The sequence below is a fragment of the Labeo rohita genome, chromosome 9, assembly GCF_022985175.1.
Source record: "Labeo rohita strain BAU-BD-2019 chromosome 9, IGBB_LRoh.1.0, whole genome shotgun sequence".
Lineage (NCBI taxonomy): Eukaryota > Metazoa > Chordata > Actinopteri > Cypriniformes > Cyprinidae > Labeo > Labeo rohita.
This window is the reverse complement of record NC_066877.1, coordinates 19,908,018-19,931,428: the sequence shown is the minus strand read 5'-3', so window position 1 is coordinate 19,931,428 and position 23,411 is coordinate 19,908,018. Positions and strand designations below refer to the sequence as shown.

The 23,411-nt window shown below is 35.2% G+C and overlaps 2 protein-coding genes and 1 long non-coding RNA gene across 6 annotated transcripts in view; 1 reads left to right on the top strand and 2 right to left on the bottom strand.

Annotated features, from left to right (window-relative positions):
- Window positions 1–931: 931 nt before the first annotated feature.
- On the bottom strand, window positions 932–2,634 carry LOC127170592 (uncharacterized). 2 transcript variants are annotated; one of them, XR_007828384.1, is made up of 3 exons: window positions 2,587–2,634; window positions 1,232–1,320; window positions 932–1,070 (listed from the first exon to the last, which is right to left on the bottom strand). It is a non-coding gene; the product is annotated as an uncharacterized LOC127170592 (long non-coding RNA). The 2 variants fall into 2 exon arrangements; XR_007828383.1 differs by having other exon boundaries at window positions 947–1,092; window positions 2,587–2,630.
- A 780-nt stretch (window positions 2,635–3,414) lies between these two features.
- On the top strand, window positions 3,415–10,493 carry dnajc3a (DnaJ (Hsp40) homolog, subfamily C, member 3a). Its single transcript, XM_051118262.1, has 12 exons — window positions 3,415–3,609; window positions 4,187–4,297; window positions 4,402–4,526; window positions 4,632–4,706; window positions 5,455–5,607; window positions 6,288–6,469; window positions 7,005–7,124; window positions 7,479–7,584; window positions 7,688–7,808; window positions 9,146–9,278; window positions 9,383–9,531; window positions 9,617–10,493. The coding sequence occupies exons 1-12, from the start codon at window positions 3,528–3,530 to the stop codon at window positions 9,775–9,777; spliced, it is 1,518 nt and encodes a 505-aa protein (XP_050974219.1). The 5' UTR covers window positions 3,415–3,527; the 3' UTR covers window positions 9,778–10,493.
- A 743-nt stretch (window positions 10,494–11,236) lies between these two features.
- Window positions 11,237–23,411, bottom strand: part of uggt2 (UDP-glucose glycoprotein glucosyltransferase 2) — a 39,421-nt gene continuing 27,246 nt past the window's right edge. For 2 of the 3 annotated variants that reach the window (XM_051119103.1, XM_051119102.1), the window contains exons 33-41: window positions 23,027–23,050; window positions 20,820–20,918; window positions 20,648–20,732; window positions 18,467–18,649; window positions 17,386–17,546; window positions 15,797–15,911; window positions 15,595–15,711; window positions 12,937–13,096; window positions 11,237–12,848 (exon numbers count right to left, since the gene is read on the bottom strand). In XM_051119103.1, coding sequence (XP_050975060.1) covers window positions 12,826–12,848; window positions 12,937–13,096; window positions 15,595–15,711; window positions 15,797–15,911; window positions 17,386–17,546; window positions 18,467–18,649; window positions 20,648–20,732; window positions 20,820–20,918; window positions 23,027–23,050 — 967 coding nt within the window. In that variant the 3' untranslated portion in view covers window positions 11,237–12,825. The remainder of the gene's footprint in view (window positions 12,849–12,936; window positions 13,097–15,594; window positions 15,712–15,796; window positions 15,912–17,385; window positions 17,547–18,466; window positions 18,650–20,647; window positions 20,733–20,819; window positions 20,919–23,026; window positions 23,051–23,411) is intronic. The other variant, XM_051119104.1, reaches the window with a different exon arrangement.

Below are 23,411 nucleotides of genomic sequence, written 5' to 3'. Positions count from 1 at the left end.
ATATAAGTTTATTTGTTTCGTAACTGACAAGCTTTATAACATTGACACTGAATAATGACATTTTTGTCTTTTTAGTGCTGCTTTACAGGTGAAGTTTCATAATTGAGGGATTTTAATACAACATTATTACTGAAGCTGCTAATATAGTGCTATATAAATAAATTGACTTGACTTGTTAGTTACTGCACATTATGATGATGAGTGCCAATACTGGTTGTACTAATACTGGTTGCACGTCGTGCTGTATTCTTATGTCTGTCAGAGCCACTACAGCGGTATAGAAATGCCAGTAACATATCATCAACATCACTCCTCATGAACAAGTACAATAAACAGTCAACAAAAGGGTTTAGATACCAGAGACAGTAACAGAAGTTGGAAATTCTTTGGCTTACAGAAAAGCCAAAGAATTTAATAAAAACCTTAATTGTGTTGGGAAGAATGAGAAAGGTGTAATTCAGCAGCACAAGAGACAGACTGCCCAAAATTAATTTGCGTTTATGAGAAGTGAGTGATGTTGAGTGAGAGAGCCCTCTCCAAGTACCAAGAAAACACAGGAGGATTATTGGGTAGGGGATAAAATACGCTAGACATTGGGACAGACCAGAAAATTTTAGAGTATGTTTTTTTATCTCTGCAAAGATCAGAGGCACTAACCACACAACGAAACAAATAAAGCAGGAGAATTTGAATGAATGGTGTGTTCGGTACCAGATAGGATAAGAAACTAACACGTATCTTTCAAAAGCAATACATGCCATGAAAAAGAGACTCACAATCAAACTATACTTATATGCACTCTTTGATTCCCTAGACTCCCATTGGGTTGTTGATATCAACACAAGAATTATCTGTAACAGATCTGAGAGAATCAAATGTATCACGTAAACCGAAGCAGCACGATGAGTCTTGATGAGAAAACACAATGCAAACAGGGTTACGAGGACGACTGGAATCTCAATGGTACATAAAATCCAGATAAATACTGATTCTGCATGTTCCGCTCTAGAGTACACAGAGTTGGTGATGTTGAATTGTGTCATGGTCACACCAAGTCTTGACAGTCAGCACTGAAATAATAAATACACTTTACTATGAAAAGAAACACACACACACACACACACACACAAAAACACACTGATTAATTTCTGACTGAAGGTGTCAGATAATACCATGCAGTTGGTCAACACAAGCCTTGATGATAATTCACACGAGCTGAATGTGATCTTACTTGGAATCAGACTGTAGATCCACTGACAATGCTGCACATCAGATGATGGTGATATTACATGGTTGTCATACGTCAACAGTCTAAATAAACTATCAAAATGTCACTTTAGAGAGTAGTTAAATTCAGTATTAGTTCAGTAGTAGTATTATTATAAATACGGTTGAGGTCAAAAGTGTATAAATATACAACTTGAAGAATTGCAAAATGTTAATTATTTTACCAAAATAAGAGGGATCATACAAAATGCATGTTATTTTTTTTATTTAGTACTGACCTGATATTTCACATAAAAGACGTTTACATATAGTCCACAAGAGAAAATAACAGTTGAATTTAGAAAATAGACCCTGTTCAAAAGTTTACATACACTTTATTATTAATATTGTGTTGTTAACTGATCCACAGCTGTTTGTTTTTTGTTGTTGTTGTTAAGTGATAGTTGTTCTTGAGTCCCTTGTTTGTCCTGAACAGTTAAACTGCCTGCTGTTCTTTAGAAAAATCCTTCAGGTCCCACGCTCTTTGGTTTTTCAGCATTTTTGTGTATTTGAACCCTTTCCAACAATGATTGTATGATTTTGAGATCCATCTTTTCACACTGAGGACAACTGAGGGACTCATATTTAACTATTACAGAAGGTTCAAACCCTCACTGATGCTCCAGAAGGAAAACAATGCATTAAGAGCCAGCGGGTGAAAACCTTTGAACAGAATGAAGAAGTAGGCTATACATTTTTCTTATTTTGCCTAAATGTCTTTTTTTTCATTCAGTACTGCCCTTCAGAAGCTACGGAAGATACTTACATGTTTACCAGAAGATAAAATAAGTTAAATTCACACCGATCTTCAAATTCCAAAAGTTTTTACCCCCTAGCTCTTAATGCGTCATGTTTTCTTCTGAAGCATCAGTGAACAACTTATGAACAACTACTAAACAAAAAAATACAGCTGTGAATCATTCGGGTAACAATTTTGAACAGGGTCATTTTTATGAAATCAACTATTATTTTCTCTTGTGGACTAAATGTTAATGTCTTTTATGTGAAATATCTTTTTCAGGTCAGTACTACATATAAAAAACGACAACATGCATTTTGTATGATTGTATGATTTGTTTCTATTTTGGTAAAATAATTAACATTTAGCAGATTCTGCAAGGTGTTTGTAAACTTCTGACCTCAGCTGTATCTTCATCTATTTATCTATCAGTAGACTGTACATAATTGCATATACAAGACTCTAAATAATTAAACAGGAAATGCTTTTGTGGTAAGCCCCATAAGATGGTAAAAGCCAGTAATTTCAGATAGCAGCAAACTGTGGAATTTTATAATGTATTTTTAAAATGGCAATCTTACCTGGAATTAAACTCTGGATCCTCTTACAGGACTGATGATGTTAGTAATCACTGGATGATGGTGTCTGTGAAACGTTTACAGTTATCATCCTTTTATAGCTTGAATCACGTCACTTAAAAGGGAAAGTGGTTATTCGGTCAAGTAATGGAAAGCATCGTCATTCAATTTAATGGAAAATGTTTCAGTTTCAAAGATAAATTATGCTTTTGTCTTCTTTTGTTTCATATATGCTTGTCTCTTTGTATTCCTCTTTGAGAAAACAACAAAAAATCGATTGAAAAAAAATATTTTCTGTTATTTTTTAAAAGTATTTTTATTGTTTATTATTACAGCAATATTTATTTATTATGCATAAGTCTCGCATTATTTTGGACACTCAGAGTCCAGACAAAATACATGTTTATATGACATGTTCGACATCACATGTGAATATGTAAAGTTCCTCAGGCTAAACACTGGTTCAACTGGCTGTATGGTAGAAAATGTGTTAAACAGATATTAATTTTAAATCACAGGTTTAGATATCACAATATCCTATATAATTATGCCTTTTCGACTACAGTTTATCTCAAGAATCATACTGGGAAGACATGCCTGAATGTATCCAGTTACAGACGGCAAATAATATCCTGTAAAAAAGTCACAGTTTACATAATAACTGTAAATTTCTTATTGCAGTCACACGTCTTTATTACCCCTCCACCAATGTGCAAGCTCACTGTCGCGCAGGCGCACACAGATGCAAAATAATGATGCCGTGGCTAGCCTCAGTTTAACAGTGCGAGATGGGCGGGGTTTGGAGAAATATCAGCCAATCAGAGTGACCCACGACCGGTGGGCATGATGTCCGCTGGCCTGACAGCTATGCGAGTGTCCAGCGTGTCTATACAGCAACTTTATACATTTAATTAGTGATTTGACGGAGGAAAGAGAAAGTAAACATGGTTGCCATAAGCCCAGTGGCGCACAAATTACTAAGCTACGTTCCTTTTTTACTAGTTTTGATCGATCTTCGATACGAAGGTAAGTTGGTAGTGCTAGTGCTTAAGAAATATTTTTAACCAGGTTTGTAGTAAACCATATGTCAATCTTCATGACAGTTATTTAGAAGACGCGACTGTTTTCATAAATTACCTCAAAGCAAAATCAGTGAGAGATGAAAAATACCAGCTGTTTACTTATGAAGTACATATGGAAAACTGTTGTTAGTCCAGAAACACGCTGCTGAGGATCTAGTTAGCTGTCAAGCATGTTTAAACCTTAATAATGGTTTCTTAATTTAGTTATTTTGTATATAGTATTGTTTTTTTTCCACTTGACTGCTCTAAAGGCATACTGTGATTCCTCTGCAACTATGTATGTTGTCAAGTTGACAGTTTCACTTCATTAAAATGGTTATTAAACTAGTCTACTCTCTAGTAGACAAGTTTGTACTAATGAACGTTTGAGGCATATGCCATTGCCATACTAACTGTACTCTACACTATTGTGCACTCCTCTAGTGTGCTCTGTTGTCTACTGCTGAATGTATAATGCAGATATTGCATGCATGTGTTTCATCTTAGACTGCAGACTAATTTGCCTTTCACATGTATTGCAGGAGTTAATGCTGGGAAGGGTGGTGGTGTCGAGAATCATTTAGAGATGGGGAAGAAGCTTCTGGCCGCAGGACAGCTGGCAGATGCTCTCTCTCACTTCCACGCTGCTGTTGGTAAATACTGAATCTTTTTACATGAGAACTTTAATGAAATCTTGTGTGTAATGCGTTCTTTTCCAATGAGTGTCTACATTTAGTTATTTCTTTTAAATGATCAGATGGTGACCCCAAAAATTACATGGCGTACTACAGGAGAGCAACTGTGTATCTTGCCATGGGAAAGTCAAAATCTGCATTACCAGACCTCAGCAAAGTCATCGAACTTAAACCGGACTTCACATCAGTGCGTTCTCAGAATCATTTCACACTGTAAAACATGTGCAATATTTTTATATGATTCGCCAAAACTCGTAAACCAGAAATTAACCAGCTTCTTCTTAATCTACAGGCGAGGCTTCAGAGAGGAAACCTACTGCTGAAGCACGGCAAACTTGATGAAGCAGAAAGTGATTTCAAAAAAGTGGTGCGTGACATTTGGTTTGCATTAGGCTGGTGATACACGGGGCAACTTTTTTAGCAGTGTTGTCGTCAACGGGCAACCAGGCAACCCATCTAAATTATCCAGATAGAAATGATAACCTATTCTTATTGTGAAAGTGCCCAAGCAACATTGTTTGAAAAAGTTGTCTCATGTGTCATCAGCCTCAGGGTTGCACCAATTAGACACTGGTTGATCATTATTTGCCACCTTTAACTTGTAAACCAACACCTGAATGTGAATTGTTTTCTATAATTTTAAGGTGTAGTCAGTTCTTTTTTTCTGTAGCGTATGGTTTATTATTAAAACTGCAGTAAAACTGCAGTAACTGCGGTTCTTAAAAAATAATGTTGCAGATAATTAGTATCAGTTAAACATAATGCTAAAATATAGGCTGTTTGTATTTTTCAGATCAGTGTACACCTAGTTATCATGCCCACATAAGTTCTGAAATGACTGTTTGTTCTTCTTCTGAAGAAAATGACAGTACTTTCTATATCACATTAATATTTTAGTTGTATTACCTATGAGGAAACAATATTTAATTATGTCCCCCTGAAGTGCCCTTGTTCTTCTCCAGAGTATTTATAGTTGGGTCAGTCAGTGGAGTATATTTCCAGTCTTAATACCCCAAAGGCCTTATTTAATTTTCATTTACCACTTGAACTGTTCTGCTGTTTTGACACTTGCTCTCTGTTCATTGTCTCAAGGATACTTTTTTTTTGTCTTCCAGCTCAAATCAAACCCAAGCAGCAGGGAAGAGCAGGAGGCACAGAGCCAGGTGAAGAAATCTGATGAAATTCAGAGACTTGTGGCCCAGGCACAGAGCGATTTCAACCGCAGAGACTATGGCTCGGCCGCATCGCACCTCAACATTATCATTGATGTGAGTTAACCTGAATCAGGGTAATAGTGTTAACTAAACCTAAAATTAAAGATGTGAAAAAAATTAAATTCATTTTATTTCAGCTAGTTGCCACTGCAAAATTTCTCATTTTGTTTAGTTTAACTTGAAGTACTAAAATAACTAAAACTAATAAAAACTATGTATACGTATTAAAAAAAAATTATAAAAATGACAAAAACACACAACAAATTGATTAAAGCTTAAACTAAAATAAAAGTAAAAACAGAAAATATAAAAATGAAACGGATACAGACTTGGAAAGAACTGATCTAAAGAAATATGTCCCAAAACTGCTGTATTTTGTTAATAATAATTAAAAATCAACAACAGATAATATAAAAATAGAAATCGAATTAAAAACATGAACAAAAATATTACTAAAAAAATAACGAAATACTAAAATAGCATTATGTACCTCCCATTGGAAACTCAAAAGTTTGAATTGACCTTAGAGGTTCTTGTTTACTCTAGGTGATCCACCTTGGTTTTGTCCTAGTGCAGAAAGGGATTACTTGTGCTCAATAAGAGCATTCTTTGTTCATGTTAGTTTGCTTTGTAGGAACTGTGAGCAGAACAAATATCATGTTAATTGCCAATGGCAAGGTATTATTTAAAATACGATTTGTCAAGTCCTTTTTATTTGGTTGTCATCTTTTCAGACGTGTGTTTGGGATGCGGACTCCAGAGAGATGCGGGCAGAGTGTTTCATTCAGTTGGGTGAAATGGGCAAAGCCATCAGTGACCTCAAGGCTGCTTCAAAACTGAAAAGTGACAACACTCAGGCTTTCTACAAGCTCAGCACCATCTATTACAACCTGGGAGATCATGAGATGTCCCTCAAGTAAGACAACGTGTGGTGATTAATGCATTATATCTGGGAGTCTGGAGTTCATGTATGCTAAAAAAGCATTCTAAGCCTACTAGTGTATTGCACAATATAGGCCTTAACTGTTTACTGCTGACTAAGTTTTAATAATAGTATGCAATATGCAAAGATAAATGAAGAGATCAGATGCAAAACCAGCTAAAAGCCATCTCGGTCAAAAATGAGGTAATGATACTGAGTGAATGCTCTCGACTCATATTATACGTCCATCAAATACTTTTTCTTCAAACTTGCTAAAATACCAGCCTCAGCCCAATCAGAAGATAAAAACCTATACATCTGAACCTGATAAAAATGCATTTTTTAAAGAAAGATGTCAGATGGATTTAGCTGGTTTTGCATCTGAACTCTTCAAATATACAAGGAAGTGCCACACTATGCAGCATGTCCAAAGTGAGTGGCAAACAGGTTTTATTCTAGTTATTTAGAAATTCTAATAAACTTTTAGCAGCTGAATCCATGCTTAACTTTTTTTTTCTTTTTTGTGCAGCGAGGTGAGGGAGTGTCTGAAACTGGACCCAGATCATAAGCAATGCTTCAGCCACTACAAGCAAGTTAAGAAGCTCAACAAACAAATACAAGCTGCTGAGGAACTGATCCAGCAGCAGAAGTATGTCCCAACATTGCTATATATAAATATATATATATATATATATATAGCTGGCCGAGGCTGCATTGATTACAAATTAAAAATACAGTAAAAGCAGTAATATTATGAAATATTATTACAATTTAAATTAACTATTTTCTATTTTAATATATTTTAAAATGTAATTTATTTCTTTGATTCTTTAAAAGAACAGCATTTATTCAAAATAGCATATTTTGCTTGATACTTTTGATAAATTTCATTCCCCTTTGCTGAATAATATTATTTATTTAATTGAAAATGTGAAACATGAAAGTGAATGTACACTCATGCACAGTCCAAGAAAACTAAATGTTTGTTTTACTAAATCCACAGGTACAGCGACGCTGTTAGTAAATATGAGTCTGTTATGAAGACTGAACCGAATGTTCCTCAATTCATACTGAACGCTAAAGAACGCATGTGCCACTGTTTGTCAAAGGTGAGAGTAGCTCTTTGACCACAAGGTGTCGCTATCTACTAAAGCATACACTGCATCTATGTGTAACTGGTGTGAATGAATATGTTTTGGTCTTATTCCTCAGGACCAACAAACTGCCAAAGCCATCTCAATGTGCAGTGAAGTTCTGAATGCAGACCCTCAGAATGTGAATGCTTTAAAAGACAGAGCAGAGGCCTACCTCCAGGATGACCAATATGAAGAAGGTAGATCTGGATATACACTACCAGTCCAAAGTTTTTGAACAGTATGATTTTTAATGTTTTTAAAGGAGAAGTCCACTTCCAAAACAAAGATTCACATATAATGTACTCACCCCCTTGTCATCCAAGATGTTTATGTCTTTCTTTTTTCAGTCGTAAAGAAATTATGTTTTTTGAGGAAAGCATTTCAGGATTTTTCTCCATATGGACTAATATGGTGCCCCGAACTTCCAAAATGCAGTTTAAATGCGGCTTCAAACGATCCCAGATGCGGTTGTAAATGATCCCAGCTGAGGAAGAAGGGTCTTATCCAATGAAGAGATTGGTTATTTTCATTAAAATAGTACAATTTAAATACTTTTAATTTCATATGCTCGTCTTTCCTTTCTCTCCCTGAACTCTGTGTACTCTGGCTCAAGACGGTTTAGGGTATGTCGAAAAACTCCAATCGTATTTTCTCCCTCAACTTCAAAAATGATTTCAAAATCATCCTACATCACTGCAGAAGTACCAACACAGTCTTTGCAAAGTGAACATGCAAAGAAGATCAAACACCCTTAACAAAAAAGGTAAAACAGTGATGTAGGACGATTTCGAAGTTGAGGGAGAACATAAGATGGGAGTTTTTCGACATACCCTAACTGTCATAAACCGGAACAAAAACAGTCCAGGCAGAGTAAGACAAGACGAGCGTTTTGCATTAAAAAGTATATAAATTGTATTGTAATTGTAACTGATCGTTAGGCTAGATAAGACCCTTCTTTCTTGGCTGGGATCATTTACAACCTCATTTGGGATCGTTTGAAGCCGCATTTTGAAAGTTCAAAATCGGGGCACCATAGCATATGGAGAAAAATGCTGAAATGTTTTCCTCAAAAAACATTTCTTTACGATTTCAAAATGCAATTTTTTCCTGTGATTTCAAAGCTGAATTTTTGCATCATTACTCCAATCTTCAGTGTCACATGATCCTTCAGAAATCATTTTAATATGCTGATTTGCTGCCTAGAAAGCATTTATTATTATTATTATTATTATCATCATCATTATTCTTTGATGAATAGAAAGTTCAGGAGAACAGCATTTATCTGAAATAGAAATCTTTTGTAACATTAGAAATGTATTTATCAGTTTAGTAAAACCTGAAAAAAAAATATCCCCTTAAGAATAAGATGCAGCCTAAGACACAGAGATGTAATATCCTATGGAAGATTTCTAAGTTTTGTCTTTTTTACGTTTAGCAATACTCTGCTGTTTTAAAGATTAAGCAAACTTTTAATGCAAGATTTTAATGCTTTTTGCTCTCAGAATGATTAGATGACAGAATTGTTCTTTTGCAGCCATTAAGGACTTTGAGAGTGCTAAAGAAAATAGTGAGAATGACCAGCAGATCAAGGAGGGTCTGGAAAGAGCACAGCGGCTCCTCAAACAGTCCCAGAAGAGAGATTACTACAAGATCCTGGGCGTAAAGAGGTTAGATAATACATACAGCAACTCTCTATCATCTATTAATGAATGCAGAGGCCTAATACTCATTTTAAAGTAAGTAAACACTTATTAAACTGCTGTGGTTGCAGAACCGCCCAAAAGAAGGAGATTCTGAAAGCATACAGAAAGCTGGCACAGCAATGGCATCCAGACAACTTCCAAGATGAAGAAGAAAAGAAAAAGGCAGAGAAGAAGTTTATAGACATCGCTCAAGCCAAAGAAGTTCTCACTGACCCGGGTATATTTCAGTGCCACATTTGCTTGGTTAAGGTTACGATTCTTAGATAAGATAACTTAAGTCTAGTTTGGCTGTTTCTTTGCAGAGATGAGGAGTAAGTTTGACCAGGGTGAGGACCCCATGGATCCAGAGAGTCAGCAGGGTGGAGGACATCACCATCACCACTTCCACGGTGGCTGGGAGAGCTTCCAGGGATTCAATCCCTTCGGTTCTGGACCTTTTAATTTTAAATTCAATTTCAACTAAGGCTCGGTTGAATAGAACCTAGAGCCTGGATATTTGTTGGAGACGGCCAAAAGGAACTGGCACCTTCTGAACCCGCCCACAGGAACGGTTCTGACATGACAAGCGCCTTGAAACACACGTCTCACGCTATCAAGTGATCCTGCTCGGTAACTGTCACTCTTTAAAGCAGCTCCTATACTTTCAGGGATCTTACATGCCAAGCAATGTCTGTGAGCGTCGACCTTTTCATTCCCAAGAATAATGTGTACATAGAAAACAACACTATTTTTCTATGAATCAAAAAAATGCTGTAAATAATGAAATAAAGAGATATGAATGCTTATTTAAATTAACAGGACTTTCTGCGCTGTTTTTACTGAAAATTCAAGACTGAAGAGCATAGAGGTGTTTAGATTTTAAAAAAATGTAGGGGTAGTTCACCCCAAAAAATTAACATTCTGTCATTAATTACTCATCCTCTTGTGGTTCCAAACCCGTAAGACCTTCATTCATCTTTGAAACACAAATTAAGATATTTTTGATGAAATCCGAGAGTTTTCTGACCCTGCTTTGTCAGCAAGGGTCCAACCAAGGTCAAGGCACAGAACCGTAGTAAGGACATTGTTAAAATAGTCCATGTGACATCAGTGGTTCAATCTTAATTTTACGAAGCTACCAGAACACTTTTTGTGCGCAAAGAAAACAAAAATAACGACTTTATTAAAGCTACAGTCCCTGTTTTGCTTCTTTGTTGCCATCTCTGTGTTGATACCTGTAGTTGCAGTTATTTGTGGAATTATCTTCATTACGTGGGTTGTGCACCGGCACGGCTCCAGCGCAGATGAATCTAATGTGTTAGTATGTGTGGCAGTGTTACCAAGTCTGCGGTTTTCCCGCGGAATCGGGCTACTTTCATACTTTCTTGTTTATCATGTCCGCGGGTTGAAGCGACCCCAATAACGTAATATTTAGCCCCTAGAATGTTAATTTTACCAGAGGAACCACAAAAAAAAAAAAAAAAAAAAAAAAAACTTGAAATTTACTCCGCCCCCAGAATGCGTTTGGGCTACTTTTGGCCTAGGTTTGAGTAGCAATTGGGTGAGTTTTGTTGTGAAAACCTGGCATCCTTGTAATTAAGATACTGTACTTCAGAATCACAGATTCTAGTCTACGTCTTGGAATCCACATAAAATTTTCACGGATATTGTCATCTGAAAAATAAGTAACAAGCCACTTTTGCTCTGACCAACTGAGGAAAAAAAGCACCACAATAAATCGTGCTACCAATAGTGATTAAATCTAACGATAGTTTAGCTCATATCACATCAAACCATGCATGTTGTTATTATTATTGTTTTACTTTTTTCTTAAATTGTTAATGCTAACAGCACCAGCATTGCGTGACTACGTGTAGTGTGTATTAGCATGTTGATTTCAATTTCTGTACAGTCTAATGTTAATCTCTTAATTGTGATTCACATTTCATCTAAATTTTTTTTTAACCCCAAAAGCAAATAATTCTTCCTTAGAAAGGGTTCTCTTTAAATACAAATCTGGTGTAATCCCACATAGGCTATCTGAAATTAAATTCACATTTAAAACTGGAATATAATCTAATTTTAATGATAATTTTAACTATTCCAGCTATTGTGAGAAAACGCTATAAACAACAATCCAGCACCTGCAGCATCCTCATATGCGATATAGCGATATATAGCCTACTAGAGGGACTTTTTTTTTAAAATTATTTTTATTTTTAGCCTACTAGCCGGGACGCCTTCTTTATGTTTACAGACGTGACGTAATGACGCAGTGGCATTTTTGAATTTCCTGCGAATTCATACCATACCACTTAGAAAAGAAAAGAATAGAATAGAAAACATCATTACAAGCTTACCGTTATGAATCGGGCTGAAGTAAGTACGAACACTGGCCAGTTATGTACTTGCTCAAAAATTTATTTAGAATCATTTTTAAGCAAAAAAAATTAAAATAAATAAATAAAAAAGCTACAGACTGCAGCTTCAAACAGTTCTTCTCTGCGTCACCACGGTTTTTGATTTAATCAAAAATATCTTAATTTTCTTTCCGAAGAAGAACGAAGGTCTTACGGGTTTGGAACCACAGAAGGGTGAATAATTAATGACAGAATTTACATTTTTGGGTGAACTATACCTTTAAATGTATGTGCAATCAAATGCTTTTACACACCGTAAAACACAAGTTAACATTAACATGAATGAATTTAAACACGCAGTGTATCAAGACTTGCATCCCCTTTCAGAATAAAAATATCACTTTATTCCTGAGAAAATCCACATCTTTAAACATCAAGGCATAGAAACGTGTACAGAATCAATTATGTAATATAAATAAAACAGGGAATGTAAAGGATCAGTTTTAATAACTGGGATACAGAGACAGTTTTAGGGAATGTATGTGAAGAGCTGACAGCAATGAATCTGGGAATTTGATTCCCCCCATTAGAGTTTACAGTTGTATGGTTTATTTTGGAAATATTCTGTACATTGTAGAGAGCTCTACTTTGTAGTGTTGAGTCTTTCAACATATCAAGGCAATTTAAAAGTGAATTTATTAGTGAGACCTTTGTTTTAAAGCAACAATTTGCAATTACAGATACTTTTCATTTGCAAACACTGACTGTTAAAATATGATGCCAGGATATTTACTGAAAATATGTTACAAAAAGGCCATGAAGTGTGAAACAGTATAAACGTGCAGTCTTCTCTGGAGGAATGTACACAATATTGGCATGTTTTTCTTTATAAATATACACCAGTGCCATTGTAAATTCATAAACTGGCCAAAAACATCAGATAACACTCATCAGTTATTTATAAAAAGATCATTTATACAGTTTACATCTTGAAGTCAGAGAGGATTCAGACTAAACCTTCATTCCATTCAAAGTCATATACATAAAAATGTCATGAAGTCCTTTAAAATGTTTCCTAGTGTGTATTTCCTCAGTGTTCCTGTTGTGGAAAACTCTGTATGGTTAAGTTCAAGATTCACAGGAAGATGGGTGCAAACATGAGCACTCAAGTGCTAGAGTTCATCACGCTGAGTGCCTGTTAAAAAAAAAAAAGATGCTTTATAAACAACAAAGCTTACTAGAAGAAAATATTGTCTTTTTTTTTAGTAATGACTAAGTCTTACCTGTGTGCTGTGATGATGATGATGATGATTGTTTACCCTTATGAATTTTCTCCTTTGCCTGTTTAAGAAACTGCTTTATCTCATTGTCGTACTTGGACCATTCTGGAACAATCCTCACCGCTGCACTTAACTTGGGCTCTTTGGTCTTTGGGTTATTGCACTGCAATAAATCAACACAAGGAAAACAGTCAATTGTAGTGGCGAAACACTTCCTTCAACCTTTTCCATCAGTACTTTGGGTGGCCTTATTTAATTTCTCGAGCACTCAAAGTGAAAACTGTCAATGCCGTTCATCTATAATAGAGCTTGATATCAACACTTTCATGACTTCTGAGTCACAAAATAAATTTTTACAACATAACGGCACTTTTATTGTGCCACTGGCAAAGAAAGTTCATAAAGGTTACATCACATCTGAGAATAGATGGCAAAACAAAAACCAGAGCACAATGAGCTCAAACTGGTTACTAGTTTGGACCCACTAGTTGAAAACCAGCACTTCCACTGTTTCGACAAAAAATATTAACTGTTTTGAACATTGAAAAGAAATGTATCTTAAACATTTAAATACACATATTTGATTTCTGATTAAAATAGAAAAATTACTGTGTACTGTAAAAAAATATCTTACAAACTTTTCAATAGCACTGTATATTAGGAATAAACATTTCAATAAATACAAACGTTTTTGAACAGGAAGATTTTTAATGTTTTTTAAAGAAATCTCTTCTGCTCACCAAGCCTGCATTTATTTGATCAAAAGTACAGCAAAAATATTTTTACCATTTTAAACCTTTAACTGTCACCGTCCCCCCTGTGGGACTTCTAAGTTTACTTCACCATATTACAAATAAATCCTAATCTAATCATGACAAACTATACATCGTTGGAAAGGTCTAAGACTCCTAAATAGATATTTTACCATATTTTTGTGTTACAAATTATGTAGGAAATGTAATAGATTAATATATGTCAAGAGTGCAACTTAAAAAAAAATCTACATCATAACATGAGTTCTGACCTTTTTATCTATCATGTTTTAGAAATCATAAGAAATTAAATATCAGTTCAAAACTTAAAAATTCATCCTTTGAAAGGCATTTTAAAAATCAGACATTGCAATACCACGGAAAATGTACATTAAAATCATACTACAAAATGTTTTCATTCATGAATTGTACAAATTTAAGTCTGGATAGTGCATTTTTATGTCTGTGTTTAAAAATGGGAGTGACAGTTAAAGGGTTAAACAACTGTTTTCTATTTTAATATAATTTTAAAATGTAATTCTTTCCTGTGATTTTAAAGCTGAATTTTTAGCATGATTACTCCAGTAACATGATCCTTCAGAAATCATTCTAATATTCTGATTTGCTGCTCAAAAACATTATTATTAGTAGTATTTTGTTGAAAACAGCTGAACAGAATTTTTTCAGGATTCTTTGATGAATAGAAAGTTCAGAAAACAGCATTTATCTGAAATAAAAATCTTTTGTAACATTATAAATGTCTTTATCATCACCAAAAAAAAAAATACTGACTACTCGCTTTTAAATGGTATAGTGTATCATGTCACAAAAGCTTTTTATTTCAGATAAATGCTGATCTTTGGATCTTTCTATTTATCAAAGGATCCTGAAAAAATGTACTCAACTGTTTTAAATATTTATAATAAAAATGTTTCTTAAAACAGCAAATCAGCATATTGGAATGATTTCTGAAGGATGTGACACTGAAGACTGCAGCTGAAATGTATCTCTGATCACAGGAATAAATTACATTTTTAAATATATTTAAATAGAAAGCAGTTTATTTTAAATAGTAAAGTATTTCACAACATCACTCTTTTTGCTGTATTTTTTTAATAAATGCAGGCTTGGTGAGCAGAAGAGACTTCTTTAAAAACATTAAAAATCTTACGGTTCAAAAACTTTTGACTGGGAGTGTATATTCAACTAAAAGGGATTTAACATTTTCAGTAGATGTTTCTAAACAGCAAAATGAATGAGCAGCATATACATTATTATTATGGAATCATAAAGCAATGATAAAATGGGGTGACTGCAACCACAAGTTGACACAAAAATAAAAGAACAAAAAAAAAAAACAATGACAAGTGCTCTCCTATAGTCTGTGTGTGTATGTGTGAGAGTAAAAATAAACCCACATGACAGTGGAGTAAGACTTTCACAACTAAACTTGGTATACATTAATGAGGTGGGAGTGCTGGATGGAATGCGGAGGTCAGCACTCTTCTAAACCTGCGTCAGACCTGAGTCCAGCCTGTGCTGTGAGCTGCAGCCCTCACACCCATTTCCCTCACTGCCGTCTCTAATGAGACGTTTCCCTCACCACCTCCCAGGAGCAGCCGGCAGGGAGGAAGAGGGTGTAAATGAGACTACTATTTTTGTCACTCTGTGTGTGTGTGCATTAGTCATAGTGGGAATGAAAAAAATCTGGTTATCATCAGAGTACAGGCATTTCAACCTGATATCACTTCAAATATCTTCTCAAGGCACTGTTTTGTGAAATGAAACTAAGTATTTTGACCATTACTGCTAAAATTATAATCAGTGTTTCAAATGGGTCTCCTGGACCTGCTAAGCTGTAGTGTGTTTGGTAGTGTTGAAAGACAGAGTGTTGTGAATGCATACTAACCAGATCTATGGTCTTGGCTGTAGTTTTGGAATTGTCATCACACCAGGTCTCACACCACAGCCACTCCTGAGGTAAGGACTTGATGGCTACTTGATGGATCATGTTGTTGGGAAGGTCCTGTAAGCATCAAACCCCATAGAGAACATTAAAATCACACGAAAGCCCTTCTCTGATGTGAACATATAAGATGTCAAGCACAAACCTGATCCAGGTTGGACAGGCTGTTGGGATCTTGGCTTAAAGCTTGGTACTGCCCTCTGAGCCGGTCTCCAGCTGCAATCTTTCTGAATTTCTTTAAGTCCACCACATATAATGCACTGGGGGAAAAGGGCAACATTTATTAAAGGCATAGTTTCATCCAAAAAATGAAAATGACTCCTTTATTTACTCATTCTCAAACCATCCTAGGTTAATATGACTTTCTTCTTTCAGCTGAATACAATCAGAGTTATATTAAAAATATCAATGGCAATGAATGGGTGGTAATATTCAGTAGTCCAACAGAAGTCCAATAAACTATGTAAAAATGTGCTTGATAAAGTTTTTGTTTATAAAGTTTTAAACATGGATATTTTTCTTACAAAACCGCATCGATTCGCTTCAGAAGGCCTTTATTAATCCCAGAAGCCGTGTGGACCATTTTTTATGATAGATGGTAGCACTTTATTGGACTTCTATTGGACTACTGAATATTACTACCCATTCACGGCCATTATAAAGCTTGGAGGAGTCAGGACATTTTGTAATATAACTCCAACAGTATTCGTCTGAAAGAAGAAAATCATATACACCTAGGATGGCTTGAGGGTGAGTAAATCATGGGGTAATTTTTATTTTTGGGTGAACTTTCCTTTTAAATATTATATACAGCAGGTAAAATAAGGTATTGAACACGTCACCATTTTTCCCAGTAAATCTATTTCTAAAGGTGCTGTTGACATGAAATTTTCACCAGACGTCAGTAACATCCCAAGCAATCCATACATACAAAGAAAACAAAACAAATAATTTCAAAAATTAAGTTATGTGTAATAAAATGGAATGACACAGGGAAAAAGTATTGAACTACTAAAATGTATTTATTACTTTGTACAAAAGCCTTTCTTGGTAATGACAGCTTCAGGACGAATCCTGTATAAAGAGAAACTAGTTGCATACATTGCTCAGGTGTGATTTTGGCCCATTCTTCCACAGAGTCTTTAAATCTTGAAGGTTCTGTGGGCCTCTTCTATGAACTCTGATCTTTATTTTCTAGGATTCAAGTCAGGTGTTTAGCTGGGCCATTATAGCAGCTTTATTTTCTTTTTCTGAAACCAATTGAGTTTCCTTACCCTTGTTTCAACTCCATCATCCTGGTACTGTAGGTGTTGGGACTAAACCAGCTAATATTATTTTCCACTGACAAGGGGCAGGATTGCTTTCTAAATAATTATAGATTTCAGATGGTGTCTTGGCTTTCCATGCCTTTTTGCACCTCCCTTTCTTCATGTGGTCAATAATTTTTCATTTTATTACACTTAAATTAATTTCTGAACTTGTTTGTTTTGTTTTCTTTGTATGTATGGATTACTTCGGATGTTACTGACATCTGGTGAAAATTTCCTTTAGAAATATATTTACTGAGAAATATGAGATGTGTTTAATACTAATTTTACCCACTGTATATCACAATATCATATCACAACAGAATCTTCTCAAAACATTTTATAATGTTATCGCAATCTAATCTATCATATAGTTCGAATATTATGCATTTTCAATGTACGTTATTGTGATTTGTTGCGGTCTAACCTGATGTGGTATTTCCTGTGTCCAAGATGAGAGGCCCAGTAGCCAGTCTTCCAAAAGCGGTAGCCTTCCATTTCCTTTCGGCTGTCGCAGAATGGTGTGTACCCATAGGGGGCGCCCTCTAGATCCAGATCTCTCAGCTCCTTCAAATCTGCCCTGACAATCTAAATATAAAACAATTAGGGTTATGTTTTGCAATTAGAAGATATCACTGTTTGCTAATGTGCTAACAGAATGAATTGCTTGTGAAAAGCCTGTGAATTCTCTTGGCTGCTATTAATTAAAAAATGGCAAACTGTAAGACATGTATTGTTAATTCAGTTTCACAGGTTGGATGCAAAAACATAAACACACTATTTTTTATTTTTATTAAATCTGCCAACATGTGCAGCATGCGACTCAATTTCCCTTTAAGTGTGATGAATAAACTGGACGAAATATCCGCCATATCCGCTTGACTCATTTTGTGATCAAACTGCCAGATCATTTAAACAAATAAAAATTTTCATTATTTGCTCAGCCTCATGTTGCCTGAGGGACTTCTCAAGCTCATCTTAAAAACACAATGAAATCTAATGAATTTCTGTCCTTTCATTAAAATCCATTCTCCCAAAACTTTGACGTTCAAATAGTTCATTATTAAACTAAACTCAATCTATTTCAGAATAGTTCTAAAAAGAGACAATCACCAAATATGAACAGATTCAATTTAGGCTTTTACTCACACATTAACATGAATCAACGCAGATAAATAATGCACATCAAACATAGTAAACGAAAGCTCAACTCTACTGACACTGTTTTGAAGATAAATGAAACTCTAATTGGTTTGGAACGACATTAGGGTGAGTACAGGAGAGAATTTTAATTTTTAGGTGAACGAACAATTTAATTAACAAAATAGAATTCAAAAATGCAAAATGGCTGTAATTTTTTTCTGAGATGCTAACTGGCTACATTAAAAACATACTGAGATCATGTTTATTGTTGCGTAATATATACTGTTTCACATACTATATTTTGCAAATATGCAGCGTGCTATTATTCTATTTAAAACCACTGTTTTTTCTCGTGCATAGGTCACCTGATCAGCATCTACAAAGATGATCTTGTCCACAGCCAGGGGGAAAAGCACATCCAGGAAAAGGATCTTATAACCCCAGATGATGCGCTGCTTTTCTGTCTGCTGGTGAAGCCAGCGGGGCCACTTGTACTGGACCAGCTCATACTGAAAACCATAAGCCTTCGCCATGTGAGAGATGGTGTCCTGTACACACACACAAAGGGATAAACTATACATGAGGACACTATACACCATCGAAGTATGCACATTAATGGATCATTTTCCCTCGTTGTCATAACTAAGATTATGATTAAACATTAATTTTAATCAGTAATGTTGGAGCATGCATTGCACAACTTCTGTTCTGCTCATAATTTAATGTTTGACAATAAATTTTAATGAATGTATTACTATCAGAGCATCACAAAACAAAACATACAGTGCCTTGCGAAAGTATTCATACCCCTTCATTTTTTTCATGTTTTGTTATGTTGCAGCCTTGTTAAACTGCTTTAAATTACTAATTTACACTCCATACACCATAATAACAAAGCAAAAAACAGATTTGTGACAACTTTGCAAATTTATTAAAAATAAAACACTGAAGTAAGTACACCACATAAGTATTCATACCCTTAACTCAGTACTTATCTGAAGAACCTTTACAGCCTCAAGTCTTTTTGGGTGTGAAGCATGCACATCTGCATTGGCAATTATCTGCCATTCTTTGCCTTACCTCTTCACATCTCAATCTCTGTCAGCTTGGATGGGGGCTGGCAGACATTTTCAAGTTTTTCCAGAAATATTTGGTTGCGCTCAAGCCAAGGCTCTGGCTGGGCCACTCAAGGACATTCACAGAGTCTATAAGCACTCTTGCTGTGTGCTTAGGGTCAATGTCCTGTTGGAAGGTGAACCTTCTGCCCAGTCTGAGGTTCTGAATGCTCTGGACTGAGTTTTCATTTTTCAATAATCTCAATATTTTGGTGCATTGAGCTTTCCTTCTACTCTGACGTGTCGCTCAGTCCCTGCCACTGAAAAACAGCCCCAAAGCATGAGGCTGCTACCACCACACTTTACTTTTGTGATGGTACTCTGCAGGTGATGAGTAGTGCCTGGTTTCCTTCAAACATGATGCTTGGAATTGAGGTTCAGACTAGAGAATCTTGTTTCTCACAATCTGAGGGTCCTTTAGGTGCTTTTATGCAATTCCAAGTGTGTTTTCATGTGTCTTCATTAAGTAGAGGATTGAGTCTCGAATGCCTTAAAGCCCAGTTTGATGAAGTGTTGCAGTGATGTTTGTCCTGTAGGGTCCTAGTTGTTCCAAGCTTCTGCCATTTTGGATAATGGAGGCTACATGCTCCTGTGAACCTTCAACGCAGCAGAATTTTTTTCTGAACTCTTCCTCAGATCTGTGCCTTGACGCAAGCATGTTTCTGAGCTCTACAGGCATTTGACCTCAGGGCTTGGTTTTTGCTCTGATATGCATTTTCAACTGTTAGACCTGGTGTGGTGTGTACCTTTCCAAATCATACTCATTCAAATGAATTTGCCACAGTTTAACTCCACTCTAAGTGTAGTAACATCTACAAGTGATATGAGCGCTCAATTTTAAGTGTCTCAGAAAAAAGTTTGAATACTTATGCAATAGAATATATATATTTTTTTACTTACTTCTAATAAATTTGCAAAGTTGTTACAAACCTGTTTTGTGGTTTGTCAATATGGTGTATGGAGTGTAGACCGATGTGGAAAAAAAAGTAATTAAAGCCGTTTAACATAAAGCTGCAACATAAAATGTGAATAAAATAAAGGGGTTTGAATACTTTTGCAAGCACAGTATCTTATTTAAAAAAAAAAAAAAAAAGTGAACCCGACTCTCAAAAATAACCTTAGCCAGGCAAATTAGAGACAGTATTTTCAGCCAACTCGTGCTATGTTTGTGTACAAAATGATCGACCAGGTGAAAGCCTAGAGCAGGGGCTTTTCAACTCTGGCCCTCGAAGTCAACTATCCTGCAGAGTTTAGCTTCAACCCTTATCAAACACACCTGAACAAGCTAATCAAGGTCTTGAGGATTACTAGAAAGTTACAGGCAGGTGAGTTTGATCAAGGTGGGAGGTAAACTCTGCAGAAATGTGGACCTCGAGGGCCAGAGTTGAGAACCTCTGGCCTACAGCATTGCAGAAATTGTAGCAATCTTACCTTGAATGAGGGGGAGAGGTAGTTTTTGAGGAACCAGAACTTGACAGGGGTTTTGGTGTGTTGAAGGACAGAGAGCATCATTATTCTATAGGGGGAAAAATGGGAAGTAGAAATACATGAGGAGTTGAAGTTGACACTGACATGGCTGCGTTCATACAAGTGGTAGTCCTACCTCAGGAAGCGCTCATATAAATGTCCAGAGGCCACTGAGAAAATGTTGAGAACGTCTTTCTTCTTGTCATCCTCGTCCACACTCGGGCCACCGGCAAAGCTGCAAGACATCCAAAAACACAAACTTCTCTCAAAAAAACTCAGCACAGCAACAGGCATATGGCTCTGCTAATAATCTGTCATAACAGGATTATGTGGACTATTTGTTGATTATAAAAGTTGAATTTTCAGCAGCCATTACTGCAGTCTTTGTGTCACATGATCTTTCAAATTCATTCTAATATGTTGATTTGCTGCTCAAGAAACATTTTATTATTAGCAAAGTTGAAAACAGTTGTGCTGCTTAATATTTTTGTGGAAACTGATATTTTTTTTTCAGGATTCTTTTAAATCGTTCAAAAAAACAGCATGACCCTGGACCACAAAACCAGTTATAAGTCACACATGTATATTTTGTAGCAAAAACAAACAATATATTGTATGGGTCAAAATTATAGATTTTTTATGTCAAAAATCATTAGGATATTAAGTAAAGATCATGTTCCATGAAGATATTATGTAAATTTCCTACCGTAAATATATCAAAACTTGATTTTTGATTAGTAATATGGATTGCTAAGAACTTCATTTGGTTTACTTTAAAGGCGATTTTCTCAATATTTAGATTTTTTTTATTGCACCCTCAGATTCATCAGTGGATCATCAATGGAAAGCTTGTTTATACATCATGTACACTACCGTTCAAAAGTTTGGGGTCAGTAAGACTTGTAATAGTCTTTAAAGTAGTCTCTTATGCTCATCAAGGCTGCATTTATTTGATTAAAAATATACAAAAAAAAAAACAGTAATATTGCAAAATGTTTTTACAATATAAAATAATGTTTTTTATTTTAACATACTTTAAAATAGAATTTATTCCTGTGATGAAAAGCTGAATTTTTATCAGCTGTTACTCCAGTCTTAAGTGTCACATGATCCTTCAGAAATCATTCTAATATGCGGATTTATTATTAGAATGATCAATGTTGGATAATATCAAGTTGTGCTGCCAAATATTTTTTGGAACCTGTAATTTTTTTTTTTTTCAGGATTCTTTCATGAATAACAAGTTTAAAAAGTACAGTGTTTATTCAAAATATAAATATTTTATAACAATGTAAATTATTTATTATTAACTTTTAATAAACTTTTAATTATTAACTTAATACATCCTTGGTGAATAAAAGTATTAATTTCTTAAAAAAAAACAAAAAAAAACAAAACAACAATAAAAATGTACTGACCCCAAACTTTTGAACGGTAGTGTATATCTATGATGTAATCTCAATTTAAAAATATTGACCCTTATGACTGGTTTTGTGGTCCAGGGTCACAAATAGAATGTTTTTTGTAACATTATACATGTCTTTGCTGTCACTTTTGATCAATTTAATTCATTCGTGCTGAATAAAACTTTCTTAAAAAATACTGACCCCAAGATTTTCACTAAAGTTAAAAAACACACACAAGATAAAGACACTGCCGACAGACAAACATTCAAGCTCCATTTATTGTATGACGTTTTTTAAATTAGGCAACAAAATATCAAACCAAATGGAATCTTCAAGTAAATCAAGATCAGACCTTTTCTTAGCAATAAGACGGTTTTGAGACATCAAGTTATTGTCGACAAAGAATACTGATTTCACAGTTGCGAATCAGAACTGACAGTATTTAGTGTTTGTTCTGAGGAGGTTCAGAGATTCCTGAAGAACCTCCATCATTACCACAAAACAAAACCAACAGTCATCTGTAGCTTTCCACAACCACCCTAGCCAAGATCTCACCTACTGCTGCCTCTGCACAGATATTCACATTAGAGCATTTTTTTTATTAGCAAGAATCACACCTTGGGAACATTTCGGTCTCCTGTTTCCAAGCTACATATTCCCAAAAAAAAAAAAAAAAAAAAAAAGCAGAGAAGTTTGTGGAAGTGGAATGAAGGTGATGCAACACTGCTGAGACAAGGTGGAATTTCGACACAACCTGGCAAACCATTTCTAAATGTGTAAGGATATGTGTAAAAATCGGGCTGAGGGAAAACTCAATGAAAAAGATAGATCACAGCTTACTAACTGAAATTCTGCTGTGTCACTTACTGATGCAAGAAAAAGTGAGTAAGAGGAAAAAAAGTGAAAAAGTGAAAAAAGTAGAGATCAAGTTCCCTACCTTCTCTCCAAAGAACTCCACACACTTCTCAAAGACAGCAATGAGCAAAGGATACAGATCATAAAACATAATAAACAGAGCTGTTAATTAAAATGCAAACCCTCTGCATTTTAATATGCAAAATATACACTACTGTTCCAAAGTCTGGGGTCAGTAGATATTTTTAGAAAGAAATTAATACCTTATTAAAGAAAGGATGACATTTATAATGTTAGGAAAGATTTTGATTTCAAATAAATGCTGTTTTTTCTACTCTAAGAATCCTGAAAAAAAAATCATCAGTTTTCACAAAAACATTAAACACCACAACTGTTTTCAACATAGATAAGAAATGTGTCCTAAACTCCAAATCAACATGTTACAATGACTTCTGAAGGATCATGTG